This window comes from Brachyistius frenatus, unplaced genomic scaffold (assembly GCF_029030835.1).
Source record: "Brachyistius frenatus isolate BFR_SWC_R1_liver_20210118 unplaced genomic scaffold, ASM2903083v1 Contig_122, whole genome shotgun sequence".
Taxonomy (NCBI): domain Eukaryota; kingdom Metazoa; phylum Chordata; class Actinopteri; family Embiotocidae; genus Brachyistius; species Brachyistius frenatus.
The window spans coordinates 112,501-133,625 of NW_027210721.1; the positions used below are offsets into that span (position 1 = coordinate 112,501).

General features: G+C 41.3%; 2 protein-coding genes across 2 annotated transcripts in view; both read left to right on the forward strand.

Moving 5' to 3' along the window:
- myo1hb (myosin IHb) overlaps positions 1-10,689 on the forward strand; it is a 13,903-nt gene extending 3,214 nt beyond the window's left edge. The window contains exons 2-32 of the mRNA XM_069713824.1: positions 2,361-2,522; positions 2,911-3,026; positions 3,669-3,867; positions 3,955-4,035; positions 4,119-4,298; positions 4,385-4,483; positions 4,601-4,714; positions 4,837-4,908; positions 4,997-5,116; positions 5,329-5,396; positions 5,465-5,570; positions 5,700-5,780; positions 5,880-5,971; positions 6,098-6,192; positions 6,346-6,392; positions 6,549-6,629; positions 6,716-6,821; positions 6,983-7,100; positions 7,237-7,350; positions 7,438-7,514; positions 7,605-7,673; positions 7,825-7,909; positions 8,032-8,194; positions 8,272-8,355; positions 8,595-8,688; positions 8,958-9,013; positions 9,092-9,227; positions 9,476-9,546; positions 9,798-9,895; positions 10,000-10,099; positions 10,176-10,689. Of these exons, the coding sequence (XP_069569925.1) occupies positions 2,361-2,522; positions 2,911-3,026; positions 3,669-3,867; positions 3,955-4,035; positions 4,119-4,298; positions 4,385-4,483; positions 4,601-4,714; positions 4,837-4,908; positions 4,997-5,116; positions 5,329-5,396; positions 5,465-5,570; positions 5,700-5,780; positions 5,880-5,971; positions 6,098-6,192; positions 6,346-6,392; positions 6,549-6,629; positions 6,716-6,821; positions 6,983-7,100; positions 7,237-7,350; positions 7,438-7,514; positions 7,605-7,673; positions 7,825-7,909; positions 8,032-8,194; positions 8,272-8,355; positions 8,595-8,688; positions 8,958-9,013; positions 9,092-9,227; positions 9,476-9,546; positions 9,798-9,895; positions 10,000-10,099; positions 10,176-10,202 (3,111 nt within the window). The 3' untranslated portion in view covers positions 10,203-10,689. The remainder of the gene's footprint in view (positions 1-2,360; positions 2,523-2,910; positions 3,027-3,668; positions 3,868-3,954; positions 4,036-4,118; positions 4,299-4,384; positions 4,484-4,600; positions 4,715-4,836; positions 4,909-4,996; positions 5,117-5,328; positions 5,397-5,464; positions 5,571-5,699; positions 5,781-5,879; positions 5,972-6,097; positions 6,193-6,345; positions 6,393-6,548; positions 6,630-6,715; positions 6,822-6,982; positions 7,101-7,236; positions 7,351-7,437; positions 7,515-7,604; positions 7,674-7,824; positions 7,910-8,031; positions 8,195-8,271; positions 8,356-8,594; positions 8,689-8,957; positions 9,014-9,091; positions 9,228-9,475; positions 9,547-9,797; positions 9,896-9,999; positions 10,100-10,175) is intronic.
- Positions 10,690-11,500: 811 nt separating this feature from the next.
- LOC138629850 (sushi domain-containing protein 2-like) lies at positions 11,501-20,294 on the forward strand. The gene is made up of 16 exons (XM_069713811.1): positions 11,501-11,622; positions 12,075-12,273; positions 12,384-12,535; positions 12,673-12,840; positions 12,925-13,099; positions 13,291-13,492; positions 14,430-14,515; positions 15,694-15,962; positions 16,057-16,188; positions 16,270-16,425; positions 17,181-17,429; positions 17,924-18,107; positions 18,496-18,590; positions 18,680-18,859; positions 19,384-19,480; positions 19,614-20,294. The coding sequence occupies exons 1-16, from the start codon at positions 11,562-11,564 to the stop codon at positions 19,657-19,659; spliced, it is 2,451 nt and encodes an 816-aa protein (XP_069569912.1). The 5' UTR covers positions 11,501-11,561; the 3' UTR covers positions 19,660-20,294.
- Positions 20,295-21,125: the final 831 nt, after the last annotated feature.

Consider the following 21,125-nt stretch of genomic DNA (forward strand, 5'->3'; position numbering starts at 1 on the left):
AACTGGATTTTCAATACGATGCCATCAATGTGTGTGTGTATTTGTACATGGACTAAAACCTGAGTACACACCAACCCTGAGTCCGTCCGCCTCTTTTGTTCAACGTCCATCCGACATCGTCTGCGGTGGACGTTGAACAAACGCCTTTTAAACGTCCAACAAATCTTAGGCCGGATGAGTACTAGTCCTCTTAGCATTGCTGCAACATGTCGTCGTCCCCCCCCCCCAGCAGGATGCACCAACAGTGCATTCAGAGATGCAGACATGCAGCCACACAGGTCAGTCGGTCCATAGCTGGCTATTGTATGTGAAACAGTATAAGAGAGGAGGTCCCGTCCTGGGCTGGTGTGATGGAGGCCTGTTGAAGGTCAGGTTTCTCCAGACACCTGGAGCCCTTAAATGTGTGTTGCCCTGGGTGATGTGTGGTGTCAGTCCATGGCCCACGAGGAGCGCTATCTCTTTCAGGATCTAACGGCCACTTTGTGGCTGCGTAACAGGATCCTGCAGCGTACTGGATAGGGGGACAATGAAGCGTCCTCTCAGGTGATGGTCTCTGGGTCAGGTGGACTTCAAACGTGATGTTTACTGCAGTTTCCCCTTTTTGTATTTCAGTGTCTTATCTTAAACACTTGACTTTGTTATGTTCATATGTGTTCATATTACTGCCTTATAATTCAAAGCTGTCTGCACTGTCCACTTTAAATCAGATTTCAAGGTTGCCAGAAAATAACCTGTCTCTCGTAGCTCTTTGCAGAATTGTCCATCCTCTCACAGCCTCGTGTTGTTTTGCTATCTGACATGTGTTCAGCAAAGGTCACGCTTCCTTTGAAAGGCAGAAAATCTCTGCTCTGCAGCCAAAGCCAAGATAACACAGATGCAGCCATATGGTGCTAAAAGCAGCCCAGAGAGTGTGAGATAGACCTTACATCTAACCACAGGGCAGCTGCTTGACCTGCCTTTAAAACTAAAAGGTTAACTTTAACCTCAACCTAAACCGGACTCTAATTCTAACTCTAAAACCCTGATTTAACTCTTAACAAGCACACTTTACCTGGGACCTCAACTTCTGTCCCCCTGGAGACACAAATCCTTGTGGATTAGTGGACATAGTTTAGAGTCCTTTCCCGCCCACACACACACACACACACACACACACACACACACACACACACACACACACACACACACACACACACACACACACACACACACACACACACACACACACACACACACACACACACACACACACACACACACACACACACACACACACACACACACACACACACACACACACACACACACACACACAGGCATGAACAAATACATATTTAGCAGCAGATCGGCTTCCTTTGTTACAACCTCTCTACATTATTGATGGTTTCCTATTGAAGGAAGCAGAGACTGTAATCTATCAGTGTTTCCTGTGTTGCTTCAATAAAACCAGATGTTCACTTCAGTTCACTTCAAAGAAGGTACTTGGACACACACATATCGAGGACCTTCAGGGTAGGTAACCTTTTACAGCTTTTCCTGCATTTGAACAACCACATGTTACATGTGTTTGTGAGGACTTGGTTGACTGACAGTTTGTGTGAATGTCTGCTGGGTCAGTGGATCAACAGCTTGTTTTACTGGAGGAGAAGCCGTCAGTCTCAGTTACTCTGGCTTGGTGACAGGTCAACTTGGCAGCGAGGAGAGCCAAACTACTGAAGCGTAATCGTGGATGTCTCTTTCATAGCACTGTAATTAAAGTGCATTGCATTGCTGATTATTTTAGCAGGCTCAAATACAGTTGTGTATCAAGTTGCAGAACATATGCTGTGTTTATGCATATTATAATGAACGTTACTGTGCCTGGACTTTATTTGTCCATATTTGTGTCACAGAGGAAACTGAATAAGAAATCGTTTAAAAAACAGCGTCTTTATTGAGCATGTAAAGTAGGTGGAATGTTTGGTGTTCACTTTGTCCTTGTCATGAACAAGACTGATGTCTCTTTGGAGAACACAGAGGCAGATTAGATAGCGGTGGCTGAATTTAGATCCATCGCAGAGGATGCAGCCAAGGCCACAAACTGAAAGGCACTGATACAGGGACCAACAGGGAGGAAGTGAGTTGCCCGTTGGGATATGTTTATCCTAAATTGGCCAGGATTGTGAATATATGTGTTCCTTAGCGTTTGACAACCTCCTGAAAAAAAAGATAACTTCTGGGGAAAAACACGACACAAAGGAAAAAGGTGATGGATTCAAGTCCAGTCGTGACGGAAGTGGACTGATAATAACATGCTATCGGTTGATAACGGCGCTGTTGTTCTCTTGTAATGTCACTGATGTGTTCCTGCTCGGGCACAGAGCCTGGAAGTGCGGTGCAACCAGATCCTGAGGAACATGGAGGCCTCCCTGACAGCCCGGGATCGCGTGGGCATCCAGGATTTTGTTCTTCTGGACGCCTACACGAGTGAGACTGCCTTCCTGGACAACGTGAGGAAACGCTTCCATGAGAATCTCATTTACGTGAGTCTTTCCTGTTTGGTGTCCTTTTGGATAAGCTGGCTCTTTCTCTTACTTTAATTACACATCATGCCCTCAACCTTCAACCCGATAATGTCCTGATGCTGCGTTGCCTTCTGCTGAATCTGGCAGCTTGTGTTGCTGAAACAGCAGTCCAGTTCTTTTCATTTGCAGAGTGAGCATTGGAAAGGTCAGCGCTATCCACAGGGTCATAACGAGATCATCTAGACTTATTGCTTTTGATAAGGAGCACAATTATTTATCAGCTGAATGATACATGGACACTTCATCGTCTTCTTTTACAATCATATAATATTCAAGAAAATGATTTGTATCATCAAATGTGCTTGAGTTGCAGACCACGAGTTTCTTTCCTTGTCTTTCTCTGCAGACCTACATTGGGACGCTCCTGGTGTCGGTCAACCCGTATAAAGAGTTGGACATCTACAGCAAGAAGCAAATGGACACCTACATGGGAGTTAACTTCTTTGAGCTGCCGCCTCATATGTAAGATTGTGTGATTGTGAGCAACAGAGGATTTCTATTATGGATAAATCAGTTTGCAGATGAAGATAGAAATGAAGTCTAGACTGAAATATTTCAACAACTATTGGATGGATTGTCATGAAATTATGTGCAGACATTCATGCTCCCCAGAGGATGAACGCTTCTGTCTTTGGTGTTCCCGAATTTACCAGTAGGGGCAGCATGGGGTTGACATTTGTGGGTTAGAATGAAAATTCTCAACAGTTACAGAATGAATTGTCATTAATTGTCATTAATTGTCATTAATCTTGGTTCAGACATTCATGACTTCACTTTTCATCTAATTCCTTCATCTGCTAGAAGTCTGAATTTATCTAAAACTGGGTTGTTTTTTTGACAAAATCTCTGCAAACTAACAACTTTAACTGCTACCTCTTGTGCTAATTCTCCGATGCTAGCATGGTAACATGTTAAAATAAGATGCTGAACTTGGTGTACATGGTATAGTTATTCGCAGCACAGCCTCAAAGAACTGCGACCGGAGACATTTCTTACATATACTGTAAAGTATTGTAACTTTAAATTGAATGAAACATCAATATATTCGAATAAAAACAAAAACCGGATGTGATTTTACTCTTAAACTTATATCTGTACTTCCAGTTACGCGCTGGCAGACAACGTCTTCCGCACCATGCAGTCTGAGTTCAACAACCACTTCATCCTGATCTCAGGGGAGAGCGGAGCTGGAAAGACAGAAGCCTCCAAGAAAATCCTTCAGTTCTACGCTGTCAGCTGTCCAAGTACCAAACTCCTGAACAACGTCCGCGACAGGTTGCTTCTCTCTAATCCGGTGCTCGAGGTCGGTGACAGAGATGTGACATCAAGTTTTTGCTGTATGAGACCATTTTTAGAGACTCTTTAACATTTTTGGTTCTCAATGTTCCAGGCTTTCGGAAATGCCAAAACCCTGAAGAATGACAACTCAAGCCGCTTTGGGAAATACATGGACATCCAGTTTGACCACCAGGTCATTTAACTGTAAAACAAAAGGTCAAGATAACTTTAACTCTAGGTATTGACTATAAATTGAGGATGACCTTTCTCCTTCAGGGTGGGGCAGTCGGTGGTCACATCCTCAGTTACCTGCTGGAGAAGTCCCGTGTGGTCCACCAGAACCACGGAGAGAGAAACTTCCACATCTTCTACCAGCTGGTGGAAGGAGGAGAGGAAGATCTGCTCCGCTGGCTGGGCCTGGAGAGAAACTGCAAGCACTACCGTTACCTGGTGCAGGTCAGATGGAAATACTAAAAACACCTCATTTATCTGGCACGTAAAAAAAACCTTCAGTCAGTGTTTGTACTTTTTGTTTCTTTTAGGGGGGTTGTGCCAAAGTTCGCTCCATCAATGATAAAAGCAATTGGAGGACGGTGCAGAAAGCCCTCTCGGTCATAGAGTTCAGTGAGAGTGATATTGAGGTGAGGGGTCACAGTAAGTCTTTGTGAACTGAGACTGAACAACTTGTATATACACCTACAGTATGTATGATGGGTTTTACTGATGATTCGTCAGCTCTATCTCTGATCTTCTTGCAGCACTTGTTTGGAATCATTGCCAGTGTGCTCCACTTGGGAAACATCAAGTTTGAAGCAGATGCTCGAGGATACGCCACTCTCAACAACAACCAGGAGATGCAATGGGTGTCAAAGGTCAAATCCAAACAAACTGCATTCAGAATAAGCCTTTTGTCTGTCTAAATGCAACTTTCTGATGGATTCTACAAAGAAATTAGATGTCATATGTCTGGTTTTGCTTTTCTTTTCCTGTGCAGTTGTTGGGGATTCCTAATCAGGTGCTACAACAGGGCTTAACGCACAGGAAGATTGAAGCCAAAACAGAGGAGGTGACTTGTACTTTCAAATATTAAACATGTTTAACTTGTTTGTAGTTTTCATATGAAGTTAGTAATCTCCATTATTCTGATGTTGAAGGTGTTCAGTCCCTTCTCTGTGGACCATGCAGTATACGCCAGGGACGCCCTTGCCAAAGCCATCTACGGCCGCACGTTCAACTGGCTGGTCAACAAAATCAATGAGTCGTTAGCTAACAAGGTGGGAAACAAAACAATCCACGTTTTCTTTTTCTAATCTTGCCTTTTAATTCACAATGAAACACAGAGGGAAGTGGCTTCACAAGATTGAGGTAGTAAATCTGAGGAGTTCTTCTCCATCAACATGTGGACTTAAATCTTTCTGCACAAGAGGACATCAGGTATATTTTTGTAAAAGTCCCAAATCCTGTTATCTGTGTGTATTATATGTAGGATTCTTCCAGGAAGACAGTGATCGGTCTGCTGGACATCTATGGGTTTGAGGTTTTCAACGTGAACAGGTGAGATCCTGCACAGAAGACTGGGAAATGAAGAGTTTGACACTGACGACACCTGTTATTTATTTTAGCTTTGAGCAGTTTTGCATCAACTACTGCAACGAGAAGCTGCAGCAGCTCTTCATCCAGCTGACCCTCAAATCAGAGCAGGAGGAGTACGAGATGGAAGGAATTGAAGTGATAACACTTTTATTTCATCTGTTTACTTGATATATGTGACTTGTAGCACAACTAATTTCATAAATTCAAATTTACAAAAAACACCAACACTATCCACAACCGCTGTTCTCATTTCTTTGGATGCAGTGGGAACCGGTGCCATTTTTCAACAACAAGATCATCTGTGACCTTGTAGAGGAGAAATTCAGAGGAATCATCTCTTTACTGGTAAAGATGTTAACATGATGGTCCTGCAGAGAAAACAAATACTGAACCACAAACCTAAAACACGTGAATTGCTGAACTGTGGAAGCTCTTCTCCAACAGGACGAGGAATGTTTGCGCCCTGGAGAGGCGACAGATCTCACCTTCCTGGAGAAGATGGAGGAAAAGATCGGGGGTCATCCTCATTTTGTCTCGTGAGTCTTTGACTTTACAGGAAATATGTGTTGAATTCACCTTGTTAAGGGACATAATCCACCAATCAAACCAACACTTATTATAAGCATAAATAGCATAATAAAGAAATGTTCCCCTTTTTACAGACACAAACTTGCCGACCAAAAAACGAGGAAAACACTGGAAAGAGGAGACTTTCGCCTCTTGCACTACGCTGGAGAGGTTACATACTGTGTTGTTGGTAAGAGATAAAATACTACAAAAGTCTTTCTCTTTTATAATACCATTTGATTAGCCTGTATAACAGCTGTCAAATACTACAGTGCATTGCAACAATAGAGCAGTATTGTGCTGTCGGTAAGGTTGGCTCACTCTTTGTTCTTTAAACTTTCAGGTTTCTTGGACAAAAACAATGATCTCTTGTATCGAAATGGGAAAGAGGTCATTTTTATTTCATTTCTACAGTAATTAAACCAGGAGATAGCTGGCTAGTGATTGCTTGAAAATGACCAGAAATGTACTACATCAAGTTATTATTAGGGTATATAATATGCATCTGACGCGTTGGGTGCTTATTGTTTTCCTGTTTTCTTTCAGGTCATGAGACAGTCCAAGAATGCCATCATCAAACACTGTTTTCCTTCTACGGAGCCGGACAGCAAGAGGAGACCTGAAACTGTAAGAAACACTTCAGATGATGAAGCTCGGTGACTCACTGATGTCATGAGTACTCATATAGCTGCCATTTCCCTGTGACTCCTCAGGTGGTGACTCAGTTTAAGGGTAGTTTAGTGGGATTAACTGAGATCCTGATGTCCAAAGAGCCCTGGTACGTCCGCTGCATCAAACCCAATGAAGCCAAGCAGCCAGGTGAGGCCCGGTGTCCCAAATATCTGCAGCTTCTGCAGAGACTTTAGAGCCTTAACCAGGTTTAGACTTTACACTGTATGTTCAGCGCAGTCAGCCAGGACAGGAAGTTGGGCCGTACTGCTGTGACCCCTGACCTCTTTGTGCTGTGGTGCCTCCTGCAGGACACTTTGACGACGTGTTGGTGAGACATCAGGTGAAGTACCTGGGGCTGATGGAGCACCTGAGGGTCAGGCGTGCTGGGTTTGCTTACCGCCGCAAATATGAGCTCTTTCTCCAGAGGTAGCTCAGCACACACTCGCACACTGCTCTGGCTTTCATATGAAGTTAGTCGTTTTCTCACAGCGTGCATGTTGCGCTCTTGCTTTTGCTGTTTCACCATCCACTGCTGCTGCTGCTGTTCTTCCACCGTGCTCAGGTATAAGCCTCTGTGTCCAGACACCTGGCCCAAATGGAAAGGCACTGCAGCCGAGGGTGTGCGGCGCCTCGTCAAACACTTGGGCTACAAACCCGATGAGTACAAGATGGGCAGGTAGGCGCATGTCAGCAGAGGAGTGCTGAGTTCCCTGGAAAAAAGCTTTTTTTTTATTAATCTCACTGTTTGTCTCTTTATCTCAAGGACAAAAATTTTCATCCGTCACCCGAGGACTCTGTTTGCAACAGAAGATGCCTTCCAGGTCTGCAAACATAAGCTAGGTGAGATATGGCTCTGTGAATTCATTTGTAATGCTACGGTAAACATCAAATACGTCTTGAGCATGAAACTGTTGACCGTCTTTGTTTCAGCAACAAGAATTCAGGCCAAATACAAAGGCTACAGGGTGAAAGGAGACTTCCTGAAACAGAGAGAAGCTGGTGAGTGACATTTTATCAGCACAAACTAAATCTTCTGCCATGACTGAAATGAAGCTGATGGCCCACATGACAAACAAGTCTTTGAATTAATCAAGTGTTATGAACGTAAGCCAAATTAAACATTTAATGTAACCTTGTCTGATCAAAATAGCCACCAAGATTGAGAACTGCTGGAGAGGTCTGATGGCGAGGAAGGAACGTGAGAAGAGGGCATGGGCCGTTAAGGTCATCAAGAAGTGAGTGAGAACAGTGAGACGGGTTTGATGGTTTAACGGGATGGAAACGATGGCTGTAGATCGATCGAGCAGTTTAATAAAGAACGATGATCTGAGGTCATCCATCCGTCGATTTGTTCTAGGTTCATTAAAGGTTTCATAATGAGAAATCAACCAGCCTGCGTTGACAATAGTGAGTACCTGGCCTACGTGAGGCAGAACTACCTCACTCGGCTGAAGGAAAACCTTCCCAAAACAGTCCTGGAGAAAGACTCCTGGCTCACCCCTCCTCCGATAATGCAGGAGGTGAGTGATGGATCCGTTTCACAAAATGCTTTAGCTTCATGCAACCTGCTCATGGAAAACTGCTGTTCTCTTTGTAGGTTTCCCGGATCCTGAAGAAGATCTACATTCGTCACATGGTACAGAAGTACGTCCGAGGAATGACTCCCCAAAGGAGAGCCCAGGTACGATGCGTCGTCGTTCAGCCGTTACACACTGTGCAGTATGTAGGAGGACGTCCCAGCTACTTTACAAATAACCTCGTCTTGTCTGTCTGCACCAGCGCCACAATCAGATATCACTTCATTTCTCCTTTCTCATTGTAAACATACAGTTTAAATCAACTTTTGGACTATTTTGTGTTTTTTTCAGGAAGCTTTTTCTTTCGATGCTTCATGTTTTAACGTCACCTTTCTGTTTTCAGATTCTCTTAAAATTACAGACGAGCTCCATGTTCAAAGGAAAAAAGGAAAACTACCCCTTCAGTGTGTGCAGACCGTTTGTGGACACCAGGATCGGTAAAGCTGCAGGACTATTTTCTGACACTCAACATACTTACAGTCATTAAGTAGTTTATATCACAGTGTTTCTGGTAGCTCTATATGCCCAACAGAATATGTGACAGTAATATGTTGAATAACCCTGTTTTCCTGCCAGTATTAGTTAATTACAAGAACGTTGCACCGTGCATTTAAAATTGGCCTCAGTGATCTCGTCATGGAGACACTATCGTGTTTGTTTATCGAATCATGTCCCATTGATCCTCAATAATTGTTGTTTTATAAAGGTGCAGAAGACATAAGCATCAAAGTCCTTGAGATGATTCAACATGAGCACATCAAGGTAAACTGACCTTTTCTTTCCACCTTTTTAAAAACCCCGTTTTGTATCCTCTCTGATCTTCGTCTCTGTCCTCCACAGTACAGCGTGCCGGTGGTGAAGTACGACAGGAACGGGTTCAGGCCTCGTCTCCGGCAACTCGTCTTCACCCAGGAAGCCGCCTACCTGGTTGAGGAGGCCAAGATCAAGCAGAGGATCGATTACAGCTCTCTGAAAGGTAACGACGATTAGACAGAGGAGGCATCATTATCTGTGGGGAGGGCTACACACACACACACACACACACACACACACACACACACACACACACACACACACACACACACACACACACACACACACACACACACACACACACACACACACACACACACACACACACACAAATGAAATTTGCTGTTTTATACATATGTTATATTACAGTTCTATAGATAGATGTGTGTAAAGGTAACCCTTTTCTTCCAGGTGTTTCAGTCAGCAACCTGAGTGACAACTTCCTGATCCTTCATGTTGCATGTGATGATAACAAGCAAAAGGTACAAAAGGTGCCAATATCTAACTCAATTTAAAATAAGTCAACATCCTGATAAATCTATCTGGAGGTCATGTATACCATATATTTGTATATCTCTAGACAATTGCCTCAGTCTGCAAAGACAAAAAAGAGACTCAAAACTGTTTTAAATTGACTTAAATAATGTAAAACAATCACTTCATCTAGCAGATAGGTTCACGTGGTGAAATCATCATATCTAACTCCTGAAGGCCTGATAACGTGTTCTCTCAGGGGGATCTTGTTCTGCAGTGTGACTACCTGTTTGAAGCCTTGACGAAGCTGAGTGTAATTGCTGACAAGGAGAACTGCATCAAAGTGGTCCAGGGCAGGTACAGGATCTGGATTATATGGTTTTATTTGAGAGGTAAATGTAAAAAAAAAAAAAAAATCACAAATGTTCCCAAATCATTGTGGATTTATTTCACATGTGCAGTGTGCGATTTGACATCCAGCCGGGCAGAGAGGGGTTTGTAGACTTCAAAAGTGGTGAGGAGTCCATGGTCTACAGGGCAAAGAACGGCCATTTGATGGTGGTGAGTCTGGAGTCCAGACAATATAAACTTATTCTGGAAGGTTTCAACAGCTGAGCAAGCGCTTTGTGTTTTTCAGGAATCAACGAGAACCAAGTCAAGATGAAGATGCCGGTGACGTCTCGGATAACGGCGCTCCTATAAGTGTCTGAGTTGCAAATCTTGAATCAGCAGTTGTGCTCACTCTGTAATCCTGCTCCACAGCTGTTTTCAATAACTTGTGTTTTATGTCAGCTGATTTTTACTTTTGCATCTTTATGAAAATGTCACACAATAAAGTATATGCTATTATTACACAACTACTGCCAATATCTTAGTTATAGAACGTGCAAATCAAAGTCAGAGCAGAGCCTGGCCAGAATATCAGTGGCTCTGATTGTTCTTCATATCTGCAGTTTAAAACATCTCTGTGAACAAACTAATTTCTTCACAGATTCCTGCACATACACCTTATTTCATATGAATAGAAGCTCCTGTGATCATTTTTTGTATTAAAACACTACCCAGCTGGTAACAGTAAAGAAATATGTGTGTGTGAAGCCATGACTGTAACATTTAGAATACCTCAACCATGCTGTACCTTTATATTAAAATGTGCTAAACCTTAAATGGACTTTGCATGTACATTATATTTGAATCCTCTTCACGAGGATTATTATCGAGGCAGCAGCTCCCCCTGCTGGAGGAGTCTGCTCAGCTGTGTTCAAAACAAAATTAAAATTATCCTTAAATATCCTGTTTTTGGCCCCTTTCGAGGTAAAAACTGTAACGCTTTTACTTTGACAGCATTTCGCCATCTTGGCATACTTATGTTGGCATATTGGCATGCTCAATATAACACACTTATAACTGTGATGCTGTGATAGTATTTTGTCACATATTGCCCTCTTTGCAATAAAAAGGAAAATGTTGATTTATAGAAAGAATATTATGCATAGACTGCATCAAAAATGAACAAAATCTTTTCAGTTGTTTTTTTAAATTTTTTTTTAGCAAATTTTAGATTTGAAATTAAGCACATTTTAGACTGAAGGCAGTGCTATGATAAAGCATCTTAATGGTAAATTATTACCATTAAGTAATTATAGTATTATATTATATATAAAACCAATATCCTCTAGACTGTAGAATTTTTACTTCTTTATCTCCATAATTGTGCCTTTACAAGTTGTATCTTTATCTGAATAATGATAATATGCAGAGCTAAAGTGAGGTTCTGCAGGTTTAATAATCAAAAGCTCACTACGTAAATCATAAATCTTTCAGAATTGATTGGTGTGAAGTAAGAGCTCGTCACGTGATGATACAACTGAGAATGTTATCATGCTGATCCCTGGTTAATGATTCAACAGATGTTTGTAAATGCAGCTGTTCAAAGGTCCAAGGTTTAGGAAAGTAGTGAATATATCTATACGCTAAGAAATCGAGAGTGTGCCACCGAGGCTGACAGTCTGACTCGGCCATAATGGAAAGATTCACCGTGATAACATTTCTCCTCCTGGTTTCATGTATCTGCAGCACATTAGGTAAGGACCTTCAATCTTTTACATCATCTTGATCAAGAAATGTAAGATTTCTAAATGATTTGATTTCTATTTGGTGGTTAATAAATTCATGATTCAAACATACTTTTCAGCAGGCAATATTCTTAAAATTGAAGCACTCACTGAAAAGAAGGTGCAAATTATAAAACAGAAATAACTGAACTGTGAGAGAAACATCATAAAAACACATTATTAAATGCATAAAGTTAAAGTATGTGTAACATTTCTTTGAATATATTTTTTAATTGAATAAAATATATTTTGTTTTTTTTAAATTAATATTAAGCTCAACTAAAACTAATTTACAAGCTGAAATAGTTTTATGCATCATTTCATGCAAATTTCATTCAGTGATAATTAAATTGCTTATTGTATCAGTTTTAAATTGGGTGGACACGCTTGAATTAAAATCTCTCTTTCCTTATTTTGGACAGGACAGACATGTGAAGGAAACTGTGGAGAGAAGTTTGACTCGTGTTCGTGCCACTCAACGTGTATTTCTCTAATAAACTGCTGCGCAGATTATAAAGAGTACTGTGTGAATATCTTTCCATATTCTGGGTCCATCTTGGGTGGGTCAGATATTATTGTCCTTGATGCAAGTTTCAATAACAGCTCTCAGATTGTGTGCAGGTGAGATCGTATACCGTTGTACCTTTGATTGATTGCTTGAAAAACAATAACTTGTATTCAACTTGATGGGGTCCAATTTAAGCCTGCTGATCACTCTTTTATGATGGCAGGTTTGACAATAACACTGATACTGTGGGGTATGTGGATGACAACGGTCGAGGCCATTGTATCTCTCCACTATTATATGAAACAGGCTGGGTTCCTTTGCACATCTCCTCAGATAATGGCACTACCTTCAACAGAACTGGAGCCTGGCTTTCAGGTACTACAGTCAAAATGAATGCACATTCCTATGAGGATAACTCTGAGGATGTTAACTCTTCCTTAAATTATAAGAACACAATTTTCCATTTGAAAGGACTAATCTATGCTTTCTTTGTTTTACATGTGCTGCTTCAGTTCACACTGGCAAGTTGGACGCTAAGTTCAAGGCAGTTCTGGTCAACTCAACAAAATGGCAGTACTACGGCACTCCTCATGTTGGAGGCAGTCTTGAGATGACGTGGAATACCTCTTTAGTCAGAGCGGAAAGGGTCAATATCGAGCTCTGGGGATACAGGGAGACAGGTTAGTAAAAATATACAGTCCACAGGTCACATGACTGTATTAATGGAAAAAAAACACTAACTTTTAGAAAATGTGTCTCTGCAGGAGAGCCCTACTCAGATGACTGGCGCGGTGAGTGGCAGTATCTCTATTCACTTGCAAAGGATCTCCACAACACTGGCTCCTTTAGCTTTTTGCCCAAACCAGCAGAGAACGGCTTTTCGAGTTGGGAGCTTGGCTCGTTAAGAATCAGCCCGATCAGCTCCCCTGATGGCATGTGGTACGTACAAACAGAGACTTTAATGTAGAGGACTATTCTTACTGTTCAATTACGGTTTCTTAAATCACTCAGTATTAGGAATGAAAAATAACTCCACATGACAGATAATCATGTCAAAACTCAGATCGATACACACAATTAATTAATATTTTAAAAAGCAATCAGCTGTATTGGTGACGTGTTTCCTTGAGGAATGTCCAAGCTGCGTGGACGGAGGATCACGCTCTGGCCTGGCATCTGGAGGAGAAGTTCAGGCAGAACTCAACAGTTTGGGCCCTGGATAAATGTTTGGCATGGGACCAGCTGGAAAACAAGCTGCCCAACTTCCTCAGTGAGATCATAGACTGCCCCTGCACTCTGGCTCAGGCCAGAGCCGACACAGGGAGGTTTCATGTAAGTGCGAAGAGTTGAACTTTAGATTTGGCTGCATTAACTTCAACAGCTTTGCAGAAATATTCACAGAAAATTCTAAATTGACTTATTTACTGCTGCAAAATCATTGTAATATTAATCAGAGAACTAATCATTATAAGATTAGTCAGTCAAGAACATAAACGCAAGAAGAAAGCATTAGGAAAAATACAAAACACAAAATGAAAAACAAACCTAACCTGTAAGACAAAGAGTGAATCTATAAAGAAACCTATAAAGATATCATTCCTGGGGAAATAAAAGTCATATAGTAATATATCTCAAATGAACTGGACGAAGAGGTCATCAAAGTATAGGAGTCTTGTTTTACGTGCAATAAACATGTTGCAATTATGTTTTATGGTGGTTATTAGCGGCTGGTGCCTTTTGTTGATGCTCAGTTCTTATCAGTTCAAAGTCAAGATGAATGTCATGCCTAATTATAACATTTATGAGAAAATTCTCTGCAAGCTTTCAACAAAGATCTTACCGTCTTCTATGTTAGAAATTTACAGTCGGGGTTACGCAAAGGCATCACTGTCATTCAGTTCATGGGGAGGGACTCATTGTGCTCCTTATCTACAGCTGTCAGCTGACAGCTGTAGATAAGGAGCATTAAAAACTGGGTGGTTTTGTTTCTCATAATTATGACTGCCTCTGGACTTGCACCAGCTATATGTATATATATATAAAAAAAAATAAAAAAAAAAATATATATATATCACCTAGTTCGTTTTTTAAACTGAAATTATATCTTTCATTTATGTTGCACCATTAAAACTTAAATCAAGCGAGTCACTGAAGCATCACAAACTGTAACATAAAAAAAAATAGTTTCAAGAGTTTCATTGAGCGTCTCCATTTATTCATTAGTGTTACAACAGTGCAGCCGGATTACTAACAGTGCATCTCTCCTCAGACGGACTACGGCTGTGACATGGAGAGAGGGAGCGTGTGCACCTACCATCCCGGCAGCGTTCACTGTGTGAGGGCTATTCAAGCCAGGTGAGTCCTTCAACTTAAACTGGTGCCACCGTGGTGACAGCATTATACATTTCATTAATGCGTTCACATCCCTAACGAAGCATCCACAACATGCAGCATATATTTTCAGGGTTTACGATTATTAACATTAACAGTTTGTTAATTTATATAAAAAACACACAGATATATTATTTTGGTAGGTTAATTCTTATACTGCACCTTGTGGCTTTTTGGCTGTCTATACTCTTATACACAGCAATGACATCATCCCCACACCTACCTCCCACCACCACAGCCTGATAGTGAGTCGTGGTAAATACCTTCCTATGTCAGAGTTCAACTCTGGACCTTATATGAATGATCAGCTTGTAATAGTACAACTACATGCTTGGGTCTGGTTAATAAAGCTCTTGTTGAGGTAAAAAAATACTTCCATACAGTATTGTACATTTATACCTAAACTATAATGTAGTCATCCTGAAAGTAATTGGAGAAATGATCGTGATCTATTGCATGCTAATGGATGCACCAACAATTGGATTTCTATATAGCTACTATATCCAATAGATTTTTTTTTTTTTTATCATAAAAAACATGTGAGCAACTGGTACAACCTGCCTGGATGATACATCCTATCAATATTATTGTCAATATTTAATCAAGCATCAATAGCTAACTAGCTGATAGTCATTAGTAAAAACTCAAAACCCTCCTACAGTCTAAATAGTTTCTTAGCTGTGATGTGTCAGTCTGAAACTACAAATAACTACCTGATGGATCCCTGTGACATGTTGGATCAACCATCAACTTTATTCCCTGACAATCAGCTGTCACCATCACTGACTCAAAGTTCCTACTTATCTTCCAAAAAAGCTCTTCGTCTGTTTGATGGTTTGGTGCAACATGTCCAGATGTTTATGGTTCTCAGAGGATGAACCCCACCAACAACAATTACATGGATTGACAGGATATTTGCACACACATTGGTGTCATCATCAGGTTGACCAGATCAAAAATATATTGCTCCATGCTTGAATACCTGCAATAATAATAACCAGTCTTGGCCGTACTTTATGGTTACTTAGCAAATGTTTACAAAGATGGCAAACATTATGAATGCTGAACAACTCTTCCTCTTTAATTTCACGTCTTTGGCTCCAGAAGAGTTCAGTTTTAACCGACTATGTTGAATGAATCAGCCCCCAGTATGCAGCAGGACAACAGTGCTGCTACGACAGCAGCGGTGCTCAGGTCCTGACGGCGGACTCGATCGGCGGGAGCACACCGGACCGAGCCCACGACTGGGGCTCAGCTCCGTACAGGAGGCCTCCGAGGATCCCTGGACAGTCTCACTGGGTCTACGACGTCCTCAGCTTCTACTACTGCTGCCTTTGGTCCGACAACTGCGGCTACTACTTCAAACATCGGCCCTCCAGCGACTGCAGGCGCTACCGGTCACCCAGCTCAGGTGACATCATCAATAACGTCATCAATAACCCTCCAATTACAGCGCCTGTTTCATATGATTATCCTTTCGTGTAACGGCTATATTTCTTTTCCAGCTGTGGTGTTTGGAGATCCCCACTTCATAACATTTGATGGTGTCCGCTACTCCTTCAATGGTAAAGGGGAATACACCTTGACCTCAGCAGGGACGGGGCTGACCATCCAGGGAAGAACCGAACCTGTGGAAGGTGAACCACTGAGCTGCAGGACATTTATATTCAGCACCTTTTGTGAACATCGATGATCTGATCTGACTCCCTCACTATCAGGTTCCATAAAAGCAACGAAGCTGTCGGCGGTCGCCATGAGAGAAGCGTCCTCGGACATCATCGAGGTCCGGTTGGAGACTGGTCACAAAGGACTGGAAGTGCTGCACAACCACAAAAGTCTCTCTTTCTCTGAGCAGAGCTGGATGGACTTGCACGGTGAGATGCTGACTCAGCTTAAGATGATGTCACTGGCGTTGATTTACCTGACAAAGTTACATGAACATGAACACATCTAACGTTTGTGCCTTTTAACGCTTTTAATACATTTTACTTCTATATTTTTACTTCATTAACATTTTGGATTCAGAACTTTTTCTTGCAACTGAGTATTATCACTGTATTTTACTGAACTGATGAACCCTCATTTCAGGGTCATTTCACTGCCTTCACATTTAACATCGATCTTGTTAGTGATGGGGCTTCGTGCTGTCAGAACAGTCTTGGCTATACAAATCTGTTATCATGTGATTTGATCAAATTTACAGATTTTATATTAGTCTTTATATCAAGGAAAAGGAAAAAAAAAATCACCTTATAAAATTGTTATGTTTTTACATAACTCACGATGTCTTTTTATAACTTTGTAGAGGAGATTTGAAAGAATCTGGAAAAATTGAAGCCACGTTTAGAGTCACTGAAGAAAATGACAAAATATGTGCTCGCACACCTTTTGACCACAACTTTTGTATCATTGCTATGAAAAGCACATAAATTATTCATCTTTTTAAGGTAGGTATCTGACAATGTCTTCCAACACTTCAGAAATGTGAAATAACCCATAACTTCACTTTATATTATTTTGCTCATTTTTCAAGAAGTTAATTTAGAAAATGTGTTTTCATATCAAGGTCTTCGTCTTCATCTCGTAAAGTCGACTACAACGGTGTCTCTTCTCTCCAAATCTCTCTTAGGAGTGTTTGTGTTTTGTCCGACCTCCACGAATGTGACCGTGATGTTCCCCAGTGGAGCCGGGGTTGAAGTTCGGCTGAGAGAGGGAACCATGACGACCACCGTGCTGCTGCCAGAGGAGTTTAAAGACTCCACTCTGGGCCTGTTGGGGAAGATGAACGGTGACGCCACAGACGACCTCGCTCTCAGCAACGGTCAGCTTGTGCGGGACCCCGGCAATCCAGAGGAGGTGTTCATCTTCGGGGCGAGCTGTAAGACATCAACAAAACTGTGGATTATGTTCAGTTGTTCAATATTCATGTAATTTATTGATGAATGAAATAACCCAGAAGCTTACTGGCAGGACGGCAGGTTAGCAGGCAAACAAAACCAGAAGGCAAAGCACAGATTGTGGTCAATCTGGCATCTTAAACAGGCAAGAAAAAACACCAGCTGAGCTTCAGGCAAGTGCACTAAACAATCTGTCCAGGAAGGGATGTGGAGAGCAGGTTTACTTAGACAGGGTAGCTAATTGGGCAACTGGGAACAGGTGAGGTGGGCGTGGCTAGCAGGTGATCAGGACCTCAGGTGGGTGGAAGGAGTGATACATTGAAAACAACTTTGGGATTCATGCTACCCTTTCATGGTGGACAGCACATCATCATGCAAAGAACATGTGTTTCCATTTCAGGAAATGTATGAACTCCAGGTAAGATGCATTGAAAGCCCGTTTAACTGCAGGAACGTGTCTGTTTTTGTCCTACAGGGGCCGTATCCAACAAGTCGGCCTTGTTCACGTACGACTCAGAGTACCTCTTGGACACATACTACCATGCCCCCAGACACGACCACAGTTTTATTCCAGTATTTTCTACCCCTGAGAATCCAGATGATCCTCTGACCGACCAGGCTGCTGAGATCTGTTCCGGAGAGGGCGCTCAGTTCTGCAGGTATGTGAAACAAAACTTCTACTTTTACTCATTTTAATAATTCATGATTTTAATATCAAAGTGTTTTTATGAAAGAAAAGCACATGCTATTAAAGGGGTAGTCTGCCCATTTTAGATGTGAAGTTCAGTTTGCTCATTATGAGAACTATAAACAACCCTGATGATGTCACAGTGATGTCATTAAGGTTAACTTGGACTGGACTTGAAAACTAAACAGTTGTCAGGAGAAAGTCTGTCAAACTACAATCTGGACATTAACAAGGCAGAGTCCAAAAGAGGAGCCGACTGAGTGACTTCATGTGCCATGCTGTGTGTTTGTAACTTTATCTTTATAACAACTACAAGTCCTGATATGTCACCTGATCATTTTCTGATCGTTCTCCTGCAGGTATGACATCCTTGTAGGTCGCAGTCCAACGATGGGAAACGCAAGCAGAGTGTCTTTCCAGAGTCACGTTTCTCTTGTGAACGATCTGAAGCCAGGTTAAAACTTTAAAATACCACAAGAACATTTCCAGTGAATATTTCGTCCAACTTTGTGTCACAGTGTTAGTTGTTGTCATTCTGTGCAGTGATATCATGTGGGCGTCTTTCACCACCAAACAATGGACACAAGCAGGGAACCACTTACATACAAGGAGCGACGCTGAGCTTTTCCTGCGATGAGGGTTTCACTCTGAAAGGATCAGCACAGAGAATATGTGAAGGCAGCGGCCGGTGGTCCGGGGAAGACACACACTGCGTGGTTCCCAGTAGGACTGAACAATTACATCAGTAAACTGTGTGTGTGTGTGTGTGTGTGTGTGTGCGTGTGCGGTGTGTGTGTGTGTGTGTGTGTGTGTGTGGTGTGTGTGTGTGTGTGTGGTGTGTGGTGTGTGTGTGTGTGTGTGCTTCATTTGATCCATCAAATCAGCTCAGAAGTATTGACATGCACAAAAATCGAATAACTTTCATATAAACATTTATTTCAACTTAATGACTGGAGCGACTCAACCCCGATGAACCCTTAAACCTTTCATTAGACTCTTCTCGACTCCTTTGCTGCCGTGTGCCGTCCCTGCACCTTTATGATCTGGATTATTACATCATACATTTAAGACTTCTGAGTAGAGGATTACAATAAAATCCCAACAACTCTTTGTTATCTGTCCTCTGTGATTCCTTTCAGAATCTGAATCTGTGCAGTGAATTACCTAATTAAACATAAATAAACTCATAAATGCATTAAAACCAACCTATCAAATCTTGATCTCCAGGTTTCTTTATTATATTTCAGGTAATATCGCAGGAATTGTGGCCGGTGCAGTCATTGGAGCTGTGGCACTGCTTGTAATTATAACAACACTCGTCCTCCACTCCAGGAAAAAGAAAAGGTACAGAACAGCATTTTTATTTGATCTCATTCATTTTAAAGATTGAGACCAAAATGCACTAATATATTGAGATGAAATGGGTTCATTTTGGTTTTGATGTGTACATTTCATTTTGTATCTCTTTCAATTTCAGAAAAGCTGCACGATCAGAAGAAATGCAGAAAAGTGACGAATTCTAACCAGAATCTTTGCGATGATACTTCACACATTCATATCTTCATCTTCTGAGAAATGATTGGTCAGAAATTCACCACCTGACATTAAACACTTAAACACAGTGACCTGAACCAAACTAAAATAAATGCAGCCTTTGATCTAATGCCAATTTTACATGGGGACAAAATACAAAAAACTACAGAGAAGACATTTTACTTTGTAAAACTTGTACATTCATAATACAGACTAAATTATAACACGAGGTCGAGCACAGTAAAAGAATAACTACACAGCTTTTATGGCAAAAAAGTATTGTTGCTCTGATGCCTATCGGCTGAAGGTTTGAACTGTGTTGTATGTTTTTAGTTTTGTGAGTGTATAAAAGTGTCTGTTCAATAATCTAACTGATGAAACTCCAGCAAAGTTACAACTGTGTAAACACTCCATTTTTGTAAACTCATGGGAGCGCTGTTAATGTTCGGACTACTGACCAAAAAGAAAACCATTGTCTTCCCATCAGCTATGTTTTTACAGAAAAAACTCCAATAACAGTTATCACATTAAATGAAATCTGTACTGTGCACTTATTGTCTACTGACATACGATGTTATAAAGTTGAATATTTTTCTGAAATTTATTGGACAATAAAGTTATTCAATCCTAGAGTGTTCTGTAGCTTTCTAATGAATTTCCAGTTTGTATCAGTATAATTACTTTACGTTACACACGTCAGACAGAACAACACATTATTGTAAACTTCTGACCAGCTGATTGTGTCAGTTTAGTGCAGCTCATCTCCACACTCACTGATCTGGGAAGCATATTCACAGGAAACTGCTATCAGGCTAATAAATGGCTGGCGTGGCAACATAAATGTTCAGTTGTGTAAATCAGGCTGATAAGTCCTGCAACAGCTTTTGTTTCCTGAAGCCCCGAGCTGCTCCTGTTCATGGTTTTAGATCCTCTATCATCTAGATTTGATCCGACCTGTACACGGAGAGCCTATCCCAGCTGAGTTTGGGTGAAGGCGGAGTTCACCCTGGACAGGTCACCATTTCATCAAGGGGCCGACACAAAGGCATTTATAATCCTCTATTCACCTACCATGCATGTGTTTGGAAGGTAGGAAGAAGTCGGAGAACCCGGTTCTAATCCAGAACCTTCTTACTGTGAAGCAACAGTGCTGACTAACGAATAACTAAATAAATACTAAAAACGACTTTCTGTGTGATTATTCTCAGGATATAAAGAAACCCTGTCAGCTGCCACTATTACAGGCCACATTACAATATTACCTTTGGAAGTATTTGTTTTGATATTGAAGTCATCTGCATACATGAGATAATTCAAGAGGGTGTTACTGACAATTTGTACCATAATCGTCATCCAAAGTGTCATCACTCATAGCGTTGCTGTATGAATTACAGCTGTAGTTATGTGGTGGCAAGCTATGTCTAAAATGCATTTTTCAAAATGTATCTGTTTTTTG

Coding starts and splice junctions, on each gene's coding strand:
- LOC138629850 (XM_069713811.1), top strand. CDS start 11,562: ATGGAAAGATTCACCGTGATAACATTTCTCCTCCTGGTTTCATGTATC. Junction 16,426..17,180: donor GAGCTGGATGGACTTGCACG/GTGAGATGCTGA, acceptor AATCTCTCTTAG/GAGTGTTTGTGTTTTGTCCG. Junction 18,860..19,383: donor CACACACTGCGTGGTTCCCA/GTAGGACTGAAC, acceptor ATTATATTTCAG/GTAATATCGCAGGAATTGTG.